This window comes from Oncorhynchus kisutch, linkage group LG24, assembly GCF_002021735.2.
Source record: "Oncorhynchus kisutch isolate 150728-3 linkage group LG24, Okis_V2, whole genome shotgun sequence".
Taxonomy (NCBI): domain Eukaryota; kingdom Metazoa; phylum Chordata; class Actinopteri; order Salmoniformes; family Salmonidae; genus Oncorhynchus; species Oncorhynchus kisutch.
The window spans coordinates 44,070,817-44,089,094 of record NC_034197.2 but is presented as its reverse complement, the minus strand read 5'-3'; the positions used below and the strand labels follow the sequence as shown (position 1 = coordinate 44,089,094).

Here is an 18,278-nt window from a genome sequence, read left to right as displayed (position 1 = left end):
ACACCGTTTCCCTCTTCCTGTATTCAGGATACACCGTTTCCCTCTTCCTGTATTCAGGATACACCGTTTCCCCCCCCGTCAAACAGATTCAAATCAAATAAAACGTCTCCTTTATCCTCCGTTTCCATTAAATAGAACAGTTGAATAAACCTGGGTGCCTGACGTATAAACCTGCCTGTCGTATTGTGAGTTTAAGTGATTGTCTTCTTGTAGAGACGAAGGTGCTCTTTCAACCGTTTGACAGGTTTGACCCATACGATCACTCCAAAAAAAAAATAACATTGTTTCTTCTCAGGACTCAAAAAAAGTCAACCATCACAAACAAAACAAAAAACAAACAGACAAATCCTGTTACAATGAAAACTTTATTATTCCCCATAAAAACAACAACAGACAAATCTCTTCACAATGTATTTACAGGCACATCTGGTGTCACACTAGACACATCTGGTGTCACACTAGACACATCTGGTGTCACACTAGACACATCTGGTGTCACACTAGACACATCTGGTGTCACACTAGACACATCTGGTGTCACACTAGACACATCTGGTGTCACACTAGACACATCTGGTGTCACACTAGACACATCTGGTGTCACACTAGACACATCTGGTGTCACACTAGACACATCTGGTGTCACACTAGACACATCTGGTGTCACACTAGACACACGCCAGAGTGACAGACATGTGGCTGATCTCCAGCTCTCTCTCAACTCCCCAATGTCATTACAAACCACTGTTTAGTGTCACATTTGAGTTGGATTATTGTCCCTAGCCTGACCGGGCCAAAAGTAGTGTACTATATAGGGAATAGGATGGCATAGGGGATACAACAGTTTCTCTGATAGAGACCTCTTCATTAAAATAGTTCCAGACCTGTGTGTTGTTGACGACCCAGAATGGGAAAGAATATAAAGTTGTACAGCCAGTAGAAAAACACAACAGTTAACATCACATTCCCTATTCCCTTCATACTGCACTACTTTAGACCAGGGAAAATTGGGAAGCCCAGGTGAGGAAGCCCAAGTGGGAAGCCCAGGTGAGGAAGCCCAGGTGGGAAGCCCAGGTGGGGAAGCCCAGGTGGGGAAGCCCAGGTGGGGAAGCCCAGGTGAGGAAGCCGAGGTGGGGAAGCCCAGGTGGGGAAGCCCAGGTGAGGAAGCCCAGGTGGAAAGCCCAGGTGGGGAAGCCCAGGTGGGGAAGCCCAGGTGGGGAAGCCCAGAGGGCTCTGGTCTAAAGTGGTGCACTATGTAGGAGGTAGGGTTCCCTTAGCACGTTGCTGCTCTGATTGTAGACGATTAATAAAAAACACATGCATGCAGAGAATCACTAAACTACAGACACCGGTTCAGTTAAAACTACAGTCCTACGAGCCAGACACCGGTTCAGTTAAAACTACAGTCCTACGAGCCAGACACCGGTTCAGAAAAGAACATGCAACATAACACTCACTAGTAACAGGAAGGAACACAACGGACACGTTCCAGGATGACTACACTGCAGATGCCTGCCTAGATAGCTGTTATGTTAAACACCTAACCACATCCTATTATATAGCAATCTGATTGTGCCACTCAATGACGTGGTGCAGAACAATGGGTGAATGCAATGCATCTGTAACGTAGTCGGCCTGGAACGCAAACAGGTTTCAAGAAATGACTAGGAAGGAATTGACTTAAACCTTTAAACCGCTCCAATCAAAACGCCAAGTCAAAAAACATCCTTTAAAATCACACCGGCTGCGTCCCTAAAACGGCACCCTGTTCCCTATATAGTGCACTAGTCTGGTTAAACGCAGTTCACTGTAAAGGGCATAGGGTGTGATTTGGGAGGCTGCCCACTGTCAATAAATCAAGCCATACATATTCATGACCAGGAGCTCCAAACACAGAGAACAACATGTTAGGAGGGAAAAGTTATTAAGATCACCATTCAGCAATATAACTGTACAAACCCAAGACAGATTGATACATAAAGGATCTCTAACCAAGACAGATTAATAGATAAAGGATCTCTAACCAAGACAGATTAACACATAAAGAATCTCTAACCAAGACAGATTAATACATAAAGAATCTCTAACCAAGACAGATTAATACATAAAGGATCTCTAACCCAAGACAGATTAATACACAGATTAATACATAAAGAATGTCTAACCCAAGACAGATTAATACATAAAGGATCTCTAACCCAAGACAGATTAATACACAGATTAATACATAAAGAATGTCTAACCAAAGACAGATTAATACATAAAGAATCTCTAACCCAAGACAGATTAATACATAAAGAATCTCTAACCCAAGACAGATTAATACATAAAGAATCTCTAACCCAAGACAGATTAATACATGATAAATCTCTAACCCAAGATACATCTATTGGCTCTCTAGCCAAGACAGATTAATAGATAAAGGATCTCTAACCCATGACAGATTAATACATAAAGAATCGAACCCAAGACAGATGAATATAAAGAACCTCTAACCCAAGACAGATTAATACACAGATTAATACATAAAGGATCTCTAACCCATGACAGATTAATACATAAAGAATCGAACCCAAGACAGATTAATACACAGATTAATACATAAAGGATCTCTAACCCATGACAGATTAATACATAAAGAATCGAACCCAAGACAGATGAATATAAAGAACCTCTAACCCAAGACAGATTAATACACAGATTAATACATAAAGGATCTCTAACCCAAGACAGATTAATACATAACAGATCTGTATGTCCACTAACCAGGAGATGGGTCAAAGTGTGCAACCTAAAATGACACCCTTATAGAAGGCACTACTATAGACCAGGGTCCATAGGAAAGAGGGTGCCATAGGGCTCTGGTCTAAAGTAGTGCACTATATAGGGAATAGGGTTCCATAGGGCTCTGGTCTAAAATAGTGCACTACATCTCAGTGCAAGAGGCGTCACTACATTCCCTGGTTCGAATCCAGGCTGTATCCCATAGGGCAGCGCACAATTGTCCCAGCGTCGTTCGGGTTTGGCCGGGGTAGGCCGTCGTTGTAAAGAAGAATGTCTTAATTAATTGACTTGCCTTGTTAAATAAACCAAATATAGGGAAGAGAGTGCTATTTCAGACAGAGCCAAAGAGAGGAACCACAGTTCAGGGTTACACTAGTAACGAGAGAAGGTTAGGCAAATATAGCAATACTGAGTCTGTGGAGTCAGAGCACACCGGACAGGTAACAGGATAGGTCAGGGGTCACCACGTGTAACAGGATAGGTCAGGGGTCACCACGTGTAACAGGATAGGTCAGGGGTCACCACGTGTAACAGGATAGGTCAGGGGTCACCACGTGTAACTGGATAGATCAGGGGTCACCACGTGTAACTGGATAGGTCAGGAGTCACCACGTGTAACTGGATAGGTCAGGGGTCACCACGTGTAACTGGATAGGTCAGGGGTCACCACGTGTAACTGGATAGGTCAGGGGTCACCACGTGTAACAGGATAGGTCAGGGGTCACCATCTGTAACAGGTTCTGTCAGTCAGACGTGAGATAAGACAATCACCTCAGATCATCAGAAGAGAATCTCCAGCTTTTCCCTGTCTTGTTACTCTTTACAAATTCAAAACAGGTTCGCCAGTTGTTTGACTTCAAAAATATTATACGCTTTAAGTCGTTTCAAAAGTTGAAAAAAGGCAGCTTTGGTTGGTATGGGATTGGGGATGGAATATAAATAGGCACTATTTACAGAGAATAAATGAGTTTCTATACAGTGGTTGTGTTCAATGTAACAACCTGCTCAACACAGCTGGTTTTTAAAATGACTCAAATCTGCTCAACTCCACCACAGCCCCCTCTTCTGGTCGGACCTGGTGTTGCAGGTCTAAACTATTCCAGCCTTCTTGTCCTTTATATTCCCCAGTACATCCCTGTGAGACTTATTGCTAGGAATTCTTTGTCTGCTGCCTGTTTTATTGATGTAGCCTTTATTAGATCAGGAAGTCCTACTGAGACCAAGGTCTGTTTATTAGATCAGGAAGTCCTACTGAGACCAAGGTCTGTTTATTAGATCAGGAAGTCCTACTGAGACCAAGGTCTGTTTTACAGATGAGCCTGTTGTAAGATGTATTATTTGGTATAGCTTTAACCCATAATCCTCGTTCCTGTATACGGGTTGAAATGGCAGATTTGGATACTGATAAACGCCCTGAATTGGAACGCAGTGTCTGTACGGTAACATGCTATACATGACGTCAGGCGCATCATAGCGCTGCGTGGGTTTTGACTGACAGGGCCCTTTTCACATTCCGTCCCTAGTTAGAGGTCAGTGACTTTATTCTCCCTCAGGGCGGTGACCTGCTGTCGGCCACATGTCAGGAGTCAGAGATCAAGGGTTAAAGGTCCTTGTTCTCCACCAGGGAGGCGACCTGCTCTAGGCCACAGGTCAGAGATCAGGGGTTAAAGGTCAGTGACCTTGTTCTCCACCAGGGCGGCGACCTGCTGTAGACGATAGGCCAGCTGCATCTTCTGTCCAGCTGCGTCCTCCTCCAGAGACGTGATGATCTACAGACAGACAGCATCAGTACTTAAAGGATATAGTATAGTAGAGACACGATGACCTACAGACTGGCAGCATTCACTATCAGATAGTACAGTAGAGACACGATGATCTACAGACAGAGAGCATTCACTATCAGATAGTACAGTATATTACAGTAGAGACACGATGACCTACAGACAGACAGCATTCACTATCAGATAGTACAGTAGATTACAGTAGAGACAGGATGATCTACAGACAGGCAGCATTCACTATCAGATAGTACAGTAGATTACAGTAGAGACACGATCTACAGACAGCATTCACTATCAGATAGTACAGTAGAGACATGATGACCTACAGACAGACAGCATTCACTATCAGATAGTACAGTAGATTACAGTAGAGACACGATGACCTACAGACAGACAGCATTCACTATCAGATAGTACAGTAGATTACAGTAGAGACACGATCTACAGACAGCATTCACTATCAGATAGTACAGTAGAGACATGATGACCTACAGACAGACAGCATTCACTATCAGATAGTACAGTAGATTACAGTAGAGACACGATGACCTACAGACAGACAGCATTCACTATCAGATAGTACAGTAGATTACAGTAGAGACACGATCTACAGACAGCATTCACTATCAGATAGTACAGTAGAGACATGATGACCTACAGACAGACAGCATTCACTATCAGATAGTACAGTAGATTACAGTAGAGACACGATGACCTACAGACAGACAGCATTCACTATCAGATAGTACAGTAGATTACAGTAGAGACATGATGACGTACAGACAGCATTCACTATCAGATAGTACAGTAGATTACAGTAGAGACATGACCTACAGACAGGCAGCATTCACTATCAGATAGTACAGTAGATTACAGTAGAGACATGATGACCTACAGACAGACAGCATTCACTATCAGATAGTACAGTAGAGACACGATGACCTACAGACAGGCAGCATTCACTATCAGATAGTACAGTAGATTACAGTAGAGACACGATGATCTACAGACAGAGAGCATTCACTATCAGATAATACAGTAGATTACAGTAGAGACACGATGATCTACAGACAGAGAGCATTCACTATCAGATAGTACAGTAGATTACAGTAGAGACACGATGACCTATAGACAGACAGCATTCACTATCAGATAGTACAGTAGAGACACGATGACCTACAGACAGACAGCATTCACTATCAGATAGTACAGTAGATTACAGTAGAGACAGGATGATCTACAGACAGGCAGCATTCACTATCAGATAGTACAGTAGATTACAGTAGAGACACGATCTACAGACAGCATTCACTATCAGATAGTACAGTAGAGACATGATGACCTACAGACAGACAGCATTCACTATCAGATAGTACAGTAGATTACAGTAGAGACACGATGACCTACAGACAGACAGCATTCACTATCAGATAGTACAGTAGATTACAGTAGAGACACGATCTACAGACAGCATTCACTATCAGATAGTACAGTAGAGACATGATGACCTACAGACAGACAGCATTCACTATCAGATAGTACAGTAGATTACAGTAGAGACACGATGACCTACAGACAGACAGCATTCACTATCAGATAGTACAGTAGATTACAGTAGAGACACGATCTACAGACAGCATTCACTATCAGATAGTACAGTAGAGACATGATGACCTACAGACAGACAGCATTCACTATCAGATAGTACAGTAGATTACAGTAGAGACACGATGACCTACAGACAGACAGCATTCACTATCAGATAGTACAGTAGATTACAGTAGAGACACGATCTACAGACAGCATTCACTATCAGATAGTACAGTAGAGACATGATGACCTACAGACAGACAGCATTCACTATCAGATAGTACAGTAGATTACAGTAGAGACACGATGACCTACAGACAGACAGCATTCACTATCAGATAGTACAGTAGATTACAGTAGAGACATGATGACGTACAGACAGCATTCACTATCAGATAGTACAGTAGATTACAGTAGAGACATGACCTACAGACAGGCAGCATTCACTATCAGATAGTACAGTAGATTACAGTAGAGACATGATGACCTACAGACAGACAGCATTCACTATCAGATAGTACAGTAGAGACACGATGACCTACAGACAGGCAGCATTCACTATCAGATAGTACAGTAGATTACAGTAGAGACACGATGATCTACAGACAGAGAGCATTCACTATCAGATAATACAGTAGAGACACGATGACCTACAGACAGCATTCACTATCAGATAGTACAGTAGATTACAGTAGAGACATGATGATCTACAGACAGGCAGCATTCACTATCAGATAGTACAGTAGAGACACGATGATCTACAGACAGAGAGCATTCACTATCAGATAATACAGTAGAGACACGATGACCTACAGACAGACAGCATTCACTATCAGATAGTACAGTAGATTACAGTAGAGACACGATCTACAGACAGCATTCACTATCAGATAGTACAGTAGAGACATGATGACCTACAGACAGACAGCATTCACTATCAGATAGTACAGTAGATTACAGTAGAGACATGATGACCTACAGACAGCATTCACTATCAGATAGTACAGTAGATTACAGTAGAGACACGATCTACAGACATCATTCACTATCAGATAGTACAGTAGAGACATGATGACCTACAGACAGCATTCACTATCAGATAGTACAGTAGATTACAGTAGAGACACGATCTACAGACAGCATTCACTATCAGATAGTACAGTAGATTACAGTAGAGACACAATGACCTACAGACAGACAGCATTCACTATCAGATAGTACAGTAGATTACAGTAGAGACACGATCTACAGACAGCATTCACTATCAGATAGTACAGTAGATTACAGTAGAGACACGATCTACAGACAGCATTCACTATCAGATAGTACAGTAGATTACAGTAGAGACACGATGACCTACAGACAGACAGCATTCACTATCAGATAGTACAGTAGATTACAGTAGAGACATGATGACCTACAGACAGACAGCATTCACTATCAGATAGTACAGTAGATTACAGTAGAGACACGATGACCTACAGACAGACAGCATTCACTATCAGATAGTACAGTAGATTACAGTAGAGACACGATCTACAGACAGCATTCACTATCAGATAGTACAGTAGATTACAGTAGAGACACGATGACCTACAGACAGCATTCACTATCAGATAGTACAGTAGATTACAGTAGAGACACGATGACCTACAGACAGACAGCATTCACTATCAGATAGTACAGTAGATTACAGTAGAGACATGATGACCTACAGACAGACAGCATTCACTATCAGATAGTACAGTAGATTACAGTAGAGACACGATGACCTACAGACAGACAGCATTCACTATCAGATAGTACAGTAGATTACAGTAGAGACACGATCTACAGACAGCATTCACTATCAGATAGTACAGTAGATTACAGTAGAGACACGATGACCTACAGACAGCATTCACTATCAGATAGTACAGTAGATTACAGTAGAGACACGATGACCTACAGACAGACAGCATTCACTATCAGATAGTACAGTAGATTACAGTAGAGACACGATCTACAGACAGCATTCACTATCAGATAGTACACTAGATTACAGTAGAGACACGATGACCTACAGACAGCATTCACTATCAGATAGTACAGTAGATTACAGTAGAGACACGATGACCTACAGACAGCATTCACTATCAGATAGTACAGTAGATTACAGTAGAGACACGATCTACAGACAGCATTCACTATCAGATAGTACAGTAGATTACAGTAGAGACACGATGACCTACAGACAGCATTCACTATCAGATAGTACAGTAGATTACAGTAGAGACACGATGACCTACAGACAGCATTCACTATCAGATAGTACAGTAGATTACAGTAGAGACACGATCTACAGACAGACAGCATTCACTATCAGATAGTACAGTAGATTACAGTAGAGACACGATCTACAGACAGACAGCATTCACTATCAGATAGTACAGTAGATTACAGTAGAGACACGATGACCTACAGACAGGCAGCATTCACTATCAGATAATACAGTAGATTACAGTAGAGACACGATGACCTACAGACAGACAGCATTCACTATCAGATAATACAGTAGATTACAGTAGAGACACGATGACCTACAGACAGGCAGCATTCACTATCAGATAATACAGTAGATTACAGTAGAGACACGATGATCTACAGCAACATTGCTGCCCACGGACCAATACATTCAAAAAATATATTAGATTTTTTAGGAATTTTTTAGGAACTCAGTCGGGGTCTCAACATCCCGTTGAGCATTTGTTATACTAGAATACACAAGGTGCAACATCAGCAGTCACTCAATCAGCCCATGTCAGGTAAATTAGTCCAGCTATCTAAACTTGTAGTAAGCATGGTTGAATCAGTTAGCATATTAAAAACTGCAAAATGTGTAGAATTGCTGGGAATGACTTGAAGGTTTGCCACAGTTCGTTTTGGCGCTCAGGACCCCCAGTCTGAGGTCCTGAGTGCTCTGGAGCAGGTTTTCATCAAGGATCTCTCTGTGATTTGCTCTGTTCATCTTTCCCTCGATCCTGACTAGTCTCCCAGTCCCTGCCGCTGAAAAACATCCCCACAGCATGATGCTGCCACCACCATGCTTCACCGTAGGGATGGTGCCAGGTTTCCTCCAGAGTTGGCATTCATGTCAAACAGTTCAATCTTGGTTTCATCAGAACAGAGAATCTTGTTTCTCATGGTCTGAGAGTCTTTAGGTGCCTTTTGGCAAACACCAAGCGGGCTGCCATGTGCCTTTTACTGAGGAGGGGCTGATTGGTGGAGTGCTGCAGAGATAGTTGTTCTTCTGGAAGGTTCTCCCATCTCCACAGAGGAACTCTGGAGCTCTGTCAGAGTGACCATTGGGTTCTTGGTGACCTCCCTGACCAAGGCCCTTCTCCCCTGATTGCTAAGTTTGGCCGGGCAGCCAGCTCTAAGAAGAGTCTTGGTGGTTCCAAACTTCTTCCATTTAAGAATGATGGAGGCCACTGTGTACTTGGGGACCTTCAATGCTGCAGAAATGTTTCGGCACCCTTCCCCAGATCTCAGCCTCGACACAATCCTGTCTCGGATCTCTACAGACAATTCCTTCAACCTCATGTCTTGGTTTTTGCTCTGACATGCACTGTCAACTGTGGGACCTTTATATAGACAGGTGTGTGCCTTTCCAAATCATGTCCAATCAATTGAATTTACCACATGTGGACTCTAGTCAAGTTGTAGAAACATCTCAAGGATGATCAATGGAAACAGGATGCACCTGAGCTCAATTTAGAGTCTCACAGCGAAGGGTCTGAATACTGATGTAAATAAGGTGTTTTTAAAATTTTATAATATTTTTAACAAGTGTCTGTATACTTATTTTAATACATTTACAAACATTTAAAAAAAAAAGGTTTGATTTGTCATTGCGGGGTATAGTGATGTCATTGCGGGGTATAGTGATGTCATTGCGGGGTATAGTGATGTCATTGCGGGGTATAGTGATGTCATTGCGGGGTATAGTGATGTCATTGCGGGGTATAGTGATGTCATTGCGGGGTATAGTGATGTCATTGCGGGGTATAGTGATGTCATTGCGGGGTATAGTGATGTCATTGCGGGGTATAGTGATGTCATTGCGGGGTATAGTGATGTCATTGCGGGGTATAGTGATGTCATTGCGGGGTATAGTGATGTCATTGCGGGGTATAGTGATGTCATTGCGGGGTATAGTGATGTCATTGCGGGGTATAGTGATGTCATTGCGGTATAGTGATGTCATTGCGGTATAGTGATGTCATTGCGGTATAGTGATGTCATTGCGGTATAGTGTGTCATTGCGGGGTATAGTGATGTCATTGCGGGGTATAGTGATGTCATTGCGGGTGGGTATAGTGATGTCATTGCGGGGTATAGTGATGTCATTGCGGGGTATAGTGATGTCATTGCGGTATAGTGATGTCATTGCGGTATAGTGATGTCATTGCGGTATAGTGATGTCATTGCGGTATAGTGTGTCATTGCGGGGTATAGTGATGTCATTGCGGGGTATAGTGATGTCATTGCGGGGTATAGTGATGTCATTGCGGGGTATAGTGATGTCATTGCGGGGTATAGTGATGTCATTGCGGGGTATAGTGATGTCATTGTGGTATAGTGATGTCATTGTGGTATAGTGTGTCATTGTGGTATAGTGATGTCATTGTGGTATAGTGATGTCATTGTGGTATAGTGTGTCATTGTGGTATAGTGATGTCATTGTGGTATAGTGATGTCATTGTGGTATAGTGTGTCATTGTGGTATAGTGTGTCATTGTGGTATAGTGATGTCATTGTGGTATAGTGATGTCATTGTGGTATAGTGTGTCATTGTGGTATAGTGATGTCATTGTGGTATAGTGATGTCATTGTGGTATAGTGATGTCATTGTGGTATAGTGTGTCTTTTTTTTGAAAAAGTCAAGGGGTCTGAATACTTTGCGAAGGCGCTGTATGTGTACCTGGTCATAGTACTTGTTGATGTACTTGTACAGCTCGTGCAGAGCCACCAGACTGTTCATCTCTGAGGCAAAACTCTGAAATAGAAAGACACACATGTTACTGCAACCTACTGGTTAAATAACGCTACTGCACAGGCAATTACAACCACATCAAGGTATATTTCACTTTAGAATGATGTAACACTAGAGTAAATTATTAAAGTATTCATGTTTTAAATGTAGAGCAGAGAGGAGAGTAAAGTGAAGTAGAGGAGAGGAGAATAGAGAGGAGAGGAGAAGAGAGGAGAGGAGAATAGAGAGGAGAGGAGAGCAGAATAGAGAGGAGAGGAGAGCAGAATAGAGAGGAGAGAGTAGAATAGAGAGGAGAGAAGAGCAGAATAGAGAGGAGAGGAGAGCAGAATAGAGGAGAGAGGAGAGCAGAATAGAGAGGAGAGAGGAGAGCAGAATAGAGAGGAGAGGAGAGCAGAATAGAGAGGAGAGAGGAGAGCAGAATAGAGAGGAGAGCAGAAGAGAGGAGAGAGTAGAATAGAGAGCAGAATAGAGAGGAGAGGGGAGAGGAGAGCAGAATAGAGAGGAGAGGAGAGCAGAATAGAGAGGATAGGATAATAGAGAAGAGGAGAGCAGAAGAGAGGAGAGGAGAATAGAGAGGAGAGGAGAGAGTAGAATAGAGAGGAGAGGAGAGAGTAGAATAGAGAGGAGAGGAGAGAGCAGAATAGAGAGGAGAGGGGAGAGGAGAGAGGAGAGCAGAATAGAGAGGATAGGATAATAGAGAAGAGGAGAGCAGAAGAGAGGAGAGGAGAGAGGAGAGGATAATAGAGAAGAGCAGAATAGATGAGAGGAGAGCAGAGAGGATAGGAGAGGAGAGCAGAGAGGATAGGAGAGCAGAATAGAGAGGAGAGCAGAATAGAGAGGAGAGAGGAGAGCAGAATAGAGAGAAGAGGAGAGAGGAGAGCAGAATAGAGAGGAGAGGAGAGAGGAGAGCAGAAGAGAGGAGAGCAGAATAGAGAGGAGAGGAGAGAGGAGAGCAGAATAGAGAAGAGAGGAGAATAGAGAGGAGAGGAGAGCAGAATAGAGGGGAGGGGAGAGGAGGGGAAGGGAGAGCAGAATAGAGGGGAGGGGAGAGCAGAATAGAGGGGAGGGGAGAGGAGAGCAGACTAAAGTAGGGTTTAAAACCTCACTCACCCCAGACAACTCTGTTAGAGTAGAGTTCATTTCTTGGTAACAGCCAGACGCTGCACTGTGGATGTCACTGTAATACCTGGAACAATACCCACAGAACACACTGTAATACCTGGAACAACACCCACAGAACACACTGTAATACCTGGAACAATACCCACAGAACACACTGTAATACCTGGAACAATACCCACAGAACACTGTAATACCTGGAACAATACCCACAGAACACACTGTAATACCTGGAACAATACCCACAGCACACTGTAATACCTGGAACAATACCCACAGAACACTGTAATACCTGGAACAATACCCACAGAACACACTGTAATACCTGGAACAATACCCACAGAACACACTGTAATACCTGGAACAATACCCACAGAACACACTGTAATACCTGGAACAATACCCACACTGCACTGTAATACCTGGAACAATACCCACAGAACACTGTAATACCTGGAACAATACCCACAGAACACACTGTAATACCTGGAACAATACCCACACTGCACTGTAATACCTGGAACAATACCCACAGAACACTGTAATACCTGGAACAATACCCACAGAACACTGTAATACCTGGAACAATACCCACAGAACACTGTAATACCTGGAACAATACCCACAGTAATACCTGGAACAATACCCACAGAACACACTGTAATACCTGGAACAATACCCACAGAACACTGTAATACCTGGAACAATACCCACAGACCACTGTAATACCTGGAACAATACCCACAGAACACACTGTGATACCTGGAACAATACCCACAGAATACACTGTAATACCTGGAACAATACCCACAGAACACACTGTAATACCTGGAACAATACCCACAGAACACACTGTAATACCTGGAACAATACCCACAGAACACTGTAATACCTGGAACAATACCCACAGTAATACCTGGAACAATACCCACAGAACACTAATACCTGGAACAATACCCACAGAACACACTGTAATACATGGAACAATACCCACACTGCACTGTAATACCTGGAACAATACCCACAGAACACTGTAATACCTGGAACAATACCCACAGAACACACTGTAATACCTGGAACAATACCCACAGAACACACTGTAATACCTGGAACAATACCCACAGAACACTAATACCTGGAACAATACCCACAGAACACTGTAATACCTGGAACAATACCCACAGAACACACTGTAATACCTGGAACAATACCCACAGAACACTGTAATACCTGGAACAATACCCACAGAACACACTGTAATACCTGGAACAACACCCACAGAACACACTGTAATACCTGGAACAATACCCACACTGCACTGTAATACCTGGAACAATACCCACAGAACACTAATACCTGGAACAACACCCACAGAACAGTAGTATTTGGAGACAAACAGTTGGGATCATCCCTGCACAGCAAGTCCACAGAGAGGAGGGTGATTCCAGTCTACAGTCTGACCTTAATTAGTTTGGATCAGTCACAGAGTAAAGGTTGACCCAGCTGTAGAACATCTACATTACATAGCGGGGTGACTTCCTGCTTCACAGACATCAACACAACTCAAATCTGTCAGGACTCCCGAGCACGATAGTCTGTCTCACCTCTCAACCAGCTGCTTGTATCTGGGGATCTCTCTGGCGTAGAGCAGCTTGTTCACCGGAGAGTCCTACAGGTCAACAAAACCACTGTCATCACTACACGTGTTAATATGGATTAGAAAATATAGATAGATACAAGACTCCTTTTCCTTAACCTGTTCTCACAGGCTAAAGTTGTCTGGACAGACCTGATGAGGAACGACAAGAGCTGAGAATCTGAATCATTGGTAACGTCGATGACTGATTTCTCTGCATTGTGAAAATACCATCAATAAAATATCACACAATCAAGATGTTGAAACTTGGGTATTGATAATAATAGAGACAATATATACAAAATAAGTTAAAGTTAAACAAATAAACATCAACAGAAGTGTCTCTGACCCGTCCGACTTTGTGTTCGGAGGTGGTGCAGGAGTCGATGAACGTCTGAGCGATGACCGAGAGGACGGCGTCCACGCTATCCGTCACCTGAACGTCAAACACAAACTGAGGATTCTTCAAGATGTTCACCCAGAACCTCAGAGGCAGGCTGGGAGGGAACACAAAGACTATTGTTACTGAAAGGACATAGAAAATATACAAAAAAAACCTATATCACATTTGTCCAGTCGTTCACCGACACAGTGAGTTGTTATTTAGGACGCGAGGTGATCAGTCTGCTCTGTCACCGATCGCAGTCAATCTTTCAACCATCGAAAGTCTTATTTCTCTCTGCAGTGAACTTTTAATATAGAAGAAGGAGGGAAGAGTTTCATTTCACTGAATTGTATTTAAAAATGTATAGAAGGACAAACCAGTAACCAGGAGACCGATGACAAACTGACCTGTTGGTCTTCCAGATGTGCACGGTCTCGGGGTCGTCGATGCCGTGTTTCTCTGCCATGTCATCCAGGAAGTCAAAGAAGAAACGCACAGCGATGGGAGGAGGACGCTTGGTGTTGAGAATGGCTATGAACACATCGTCTACAAACTTCTGCAGCGTCCCCTAGAGAGGAGAGAGATAACATCCTCTAGACACACAGCTAGGTGTATACCATACCATCTGCAGCGTCCCCTAGAGAGGAGAGAGACAACATCCTCTAGACACACAGCTAGGTGGATACCATACCATCTGCAGCGACCCCTAGGGAGGAGAGAGACAACATCCTCTAGACACACAGCTAGGTGTATACCATACCATCTGCAGCGTCCCCTAGAGAGGAGAGAGACAACTTCCGCTAGACACACAGCTAGGTGTATACTGTAACTCGGCCACTCAGGAACGTTCATCGTCTTCTTGGTAAGAAACTCCAATGTAGATTTGGTCTTGTATTTTAGGTTATTGTCCTGCTGAAAGGTGAATACTTATGATATGCACTCTGGTATAGCCTGAACCCGTTCCCTGTGTGTGTGTGTGTGTGTGTGTACCTACCTTCATAGATAGTAGTCGTGTCAGGTATATCTCTGGTATGGCCTTGGCCCTCTCCCTCTCTCTCATGCTGCTGTGTTTGGGGATCTCTGGTTCCTCGTTGGACTTCACCAGGTGCCACAGCCTCAGCCCCTCCTCCCCCTCCAACATGGGCATCTCTACGGAGCGCACAGAGGGACACACTTACAGTTCCAGACAGGGACACACAGGGCAAATCTGAAAATACTACCGAGGGGAAAAGGGTACCACTATAGAGGGAGACACAGGGTAACAGGGTACCACTATAGAGGGAGACACAGGGCAAATCTGAAAATACTACCGAGGGGAACAGGGTACCACTATAGAGGGACACACAGGGCAAATCTGAAAATACTACAGAGGGGAACAGGGTACCACTATAGAGGGAGACACAGGGTAACAGGGTACCACTATAGAGGGAGACACAGGGTAACAGGGTACCACTATAGAGGGAGACACAGGGGAACAGGGTACCACTATAGATAGGAGACACAGGGTAACAGGGTACCACTATTGAGGGAGACACAGGGTGACAGGGTACCACTATAGATATAGGGAGACACAGGGTAACAGGGTACCACTATAGAGGGAGACACAGGGTAACAGGGTACCACTATAGAGGGAGACACAGGGTAACAGGGTACCACTATAGAGGGAGACACAGGGTAACACTATAGAGGGAGACACAGGGTAACAGGGTACCACTATATATAGAGGGAGACACAGGGTAACAGGGTACCACTATAGAGGGAGACACAGGGTAACAGGGTAGCACTATAGAGGGAGACACAGGGGAACAGGGTACCACTATAGATAGAGGGATACACAGGGTAACAGGGTACCACTATAGAGGGAGACACAGGGTAACAGGGTACCACTATAGAGGGAGACACAGGGTAACAGGGTACCACTATAGAGGGAGACACAGGGTAACAGGGTACCACTATAGATAGAGGGATACACAGGGTAACACTATAGAGGGAGACACAGGGTAACAGGGTACCACTATAGAGGGAGACACAGGGTAACAGGGTACCACTATAGAGGGAGACACAGGGGAACAGGGTACCACTATAGATAGAGGGAGACACAGGGTAACAGGGTACCACTATAGAGGGAGACACAGGGGAACAGGGTACCACTATAGATAGAGACACAGGGGAACAGGGTACCACTATAGATAGAGGGAGACACAGGGTAACAGGGTACCACTATAGATAGAGGGAGACACAGGGGAACAGGGTACCACTATAGAGGGTAACACAGGGGAACAGGGTACCACTATAGAGGGAGACACAGGGTAACACTATAGAGGGAGACACAGGGGAACAGGGTACCACTATAGATAGAGGGAGACACAGGGTAACAGGGTACCACTATAGAGGGAGGCACAGAGGAACAGGGTACCACTATAGATAGAGGGAGATACAGGGTAACAGGGTACCACTATAGAGGGAGACACAGGGTAACAGGGTACCACTATAGATAGAGGGAGACACAGGGTAACAGGGTACCACTATAGAGGGAGACACAGGGTAACAGGGTACCACTATAGAGGGAGACACAGGGTAACAGGGTACCACTATAGATATAGGGAGACACAGGGTAACAGGGTACCACTATAGAGGGAGACACAGGGTAACAGGGTACCACTATAGAGGGAGACACAGGGGAACAGGGTACCACTATAGATAGAGGGAGACACAGGGTAACAGGGTACCACTATAGAGGGAGACACAGGGGAACAGGGTACCACTATAGATAGAGGGAGACACAGGGTAACAGGGTACCACTATAGATAGAGGGAGACACAGGGGAACAGGGTACCACTATAGAGGGTGACACAGGGGAACAGGGTACCACTATAGATAGAGGGAGACACAGGGTAACACTATTGAGGGAGACAAAGGGTAACAGGGTACCACTATAGATAGAGGGAGACACAGGGTAACAGGGTACCACTATAGAGGGAGGCACAGAGGAACAGGGTACCACTATAGATAGAGGGAGATACAGGGTAACAGGGTACCACTATAGAGGGAGACACAGGGTAACAGGGTACCACTATAGATAGAGGGAGACACAGGGTAACAGGGTACCACTATAGAGGGAGACACAGGGTAACAGGGTACCACTATAGAGGGAGACACAGGGTAACAGGGTACCACTATAGATATAGGGAGACACAGGGTAACAGGGTACCACTATAGAGGGAGACACAGGGTAACAGGGTACCACTATAGATATAGGGAGACACAGGGTAACAGGGTACCACTATAGATAGAGGGAGACACAGGGTAACAGGGTACCACTATAGATATAGGGAGACACAGGGTAACAGGGTACCACTATAGAGGGAGACACAGGGTAACAGGGTACCACTATAGATAGAGGGAGACACAGGGTAACAGGGTACCACTATAGAGGGAGACACAGGGTAACAGGGTACCACTATAGAGGGAGACACAGGGTAACAGGGTACCACTATAGATAGAGGGAGACACAGGGTAACAGGGTACCACTATAGATAGAGGGAGGCACAGGGTAACAGGGTACCACTATTGAGGGAGGCACACCATATTCATTATAGTAGTATCCTACTGTTGACATTAAACACAGACAGGGTGACACTTTGGAAGCATCCATGAAGATGGAATTAGTTTAACAGATATCCGTCTGGTTCCTCCTTCCATTACTCAGCTACCACAACAGACCATAACACTGAAGGTCACTATCAAATCGCTGCAGTAATGACGTACGATAGCATAACGGGTTCTACGGTAGTATAACGGGTTCTGCGGTAGTATAACGGGTTCTGCGGTAGTATAACGGGTTCTGCGGTAGTATAACGGGTTCTGCGGTAGTATAACGGGTTCTGCGGTAGTATAACGGGTGCTACGGTAGTGTAACGGGTGCTACGGTAGTGTAACGGGTTCTGC

General features: G+C 44.2%; 1 protein-coding gene across 1 annotated transcript in view; it reads right to left on the bottom strand.

The window, feature by feature from the left end:
* Positions 1-346: 346 nt before the first annotated feature.
* The window catches only part of LOC109884267 (plexin-B3-like), a 203,929-nt gene continuing 185,997 nt past the window's right edge, over positions 347-18,278 (bottom strand). Inside the window, 7 exon segments of the mRNA XM_031803673.1 lie at positions 347-4,553; positions 11,119-11,193; positions 12,301-12,376; positions 13,914-13,978; positions 14,295-14,442; positions 14,738-14,898; positions 15,325-15,479. Of these exon segments, the coding sequence (XP_031659533.1) occupies positions 4,449-4,553; positions 11,119-11,193; positions 12,301-12,376; positions 13,914-13,978; positions 14,295-14,442; positions 14,738-14,898; positions 15,325-15,479 (785 nt within the window). The 3' untranslated portion in view covers positions 347-4,448.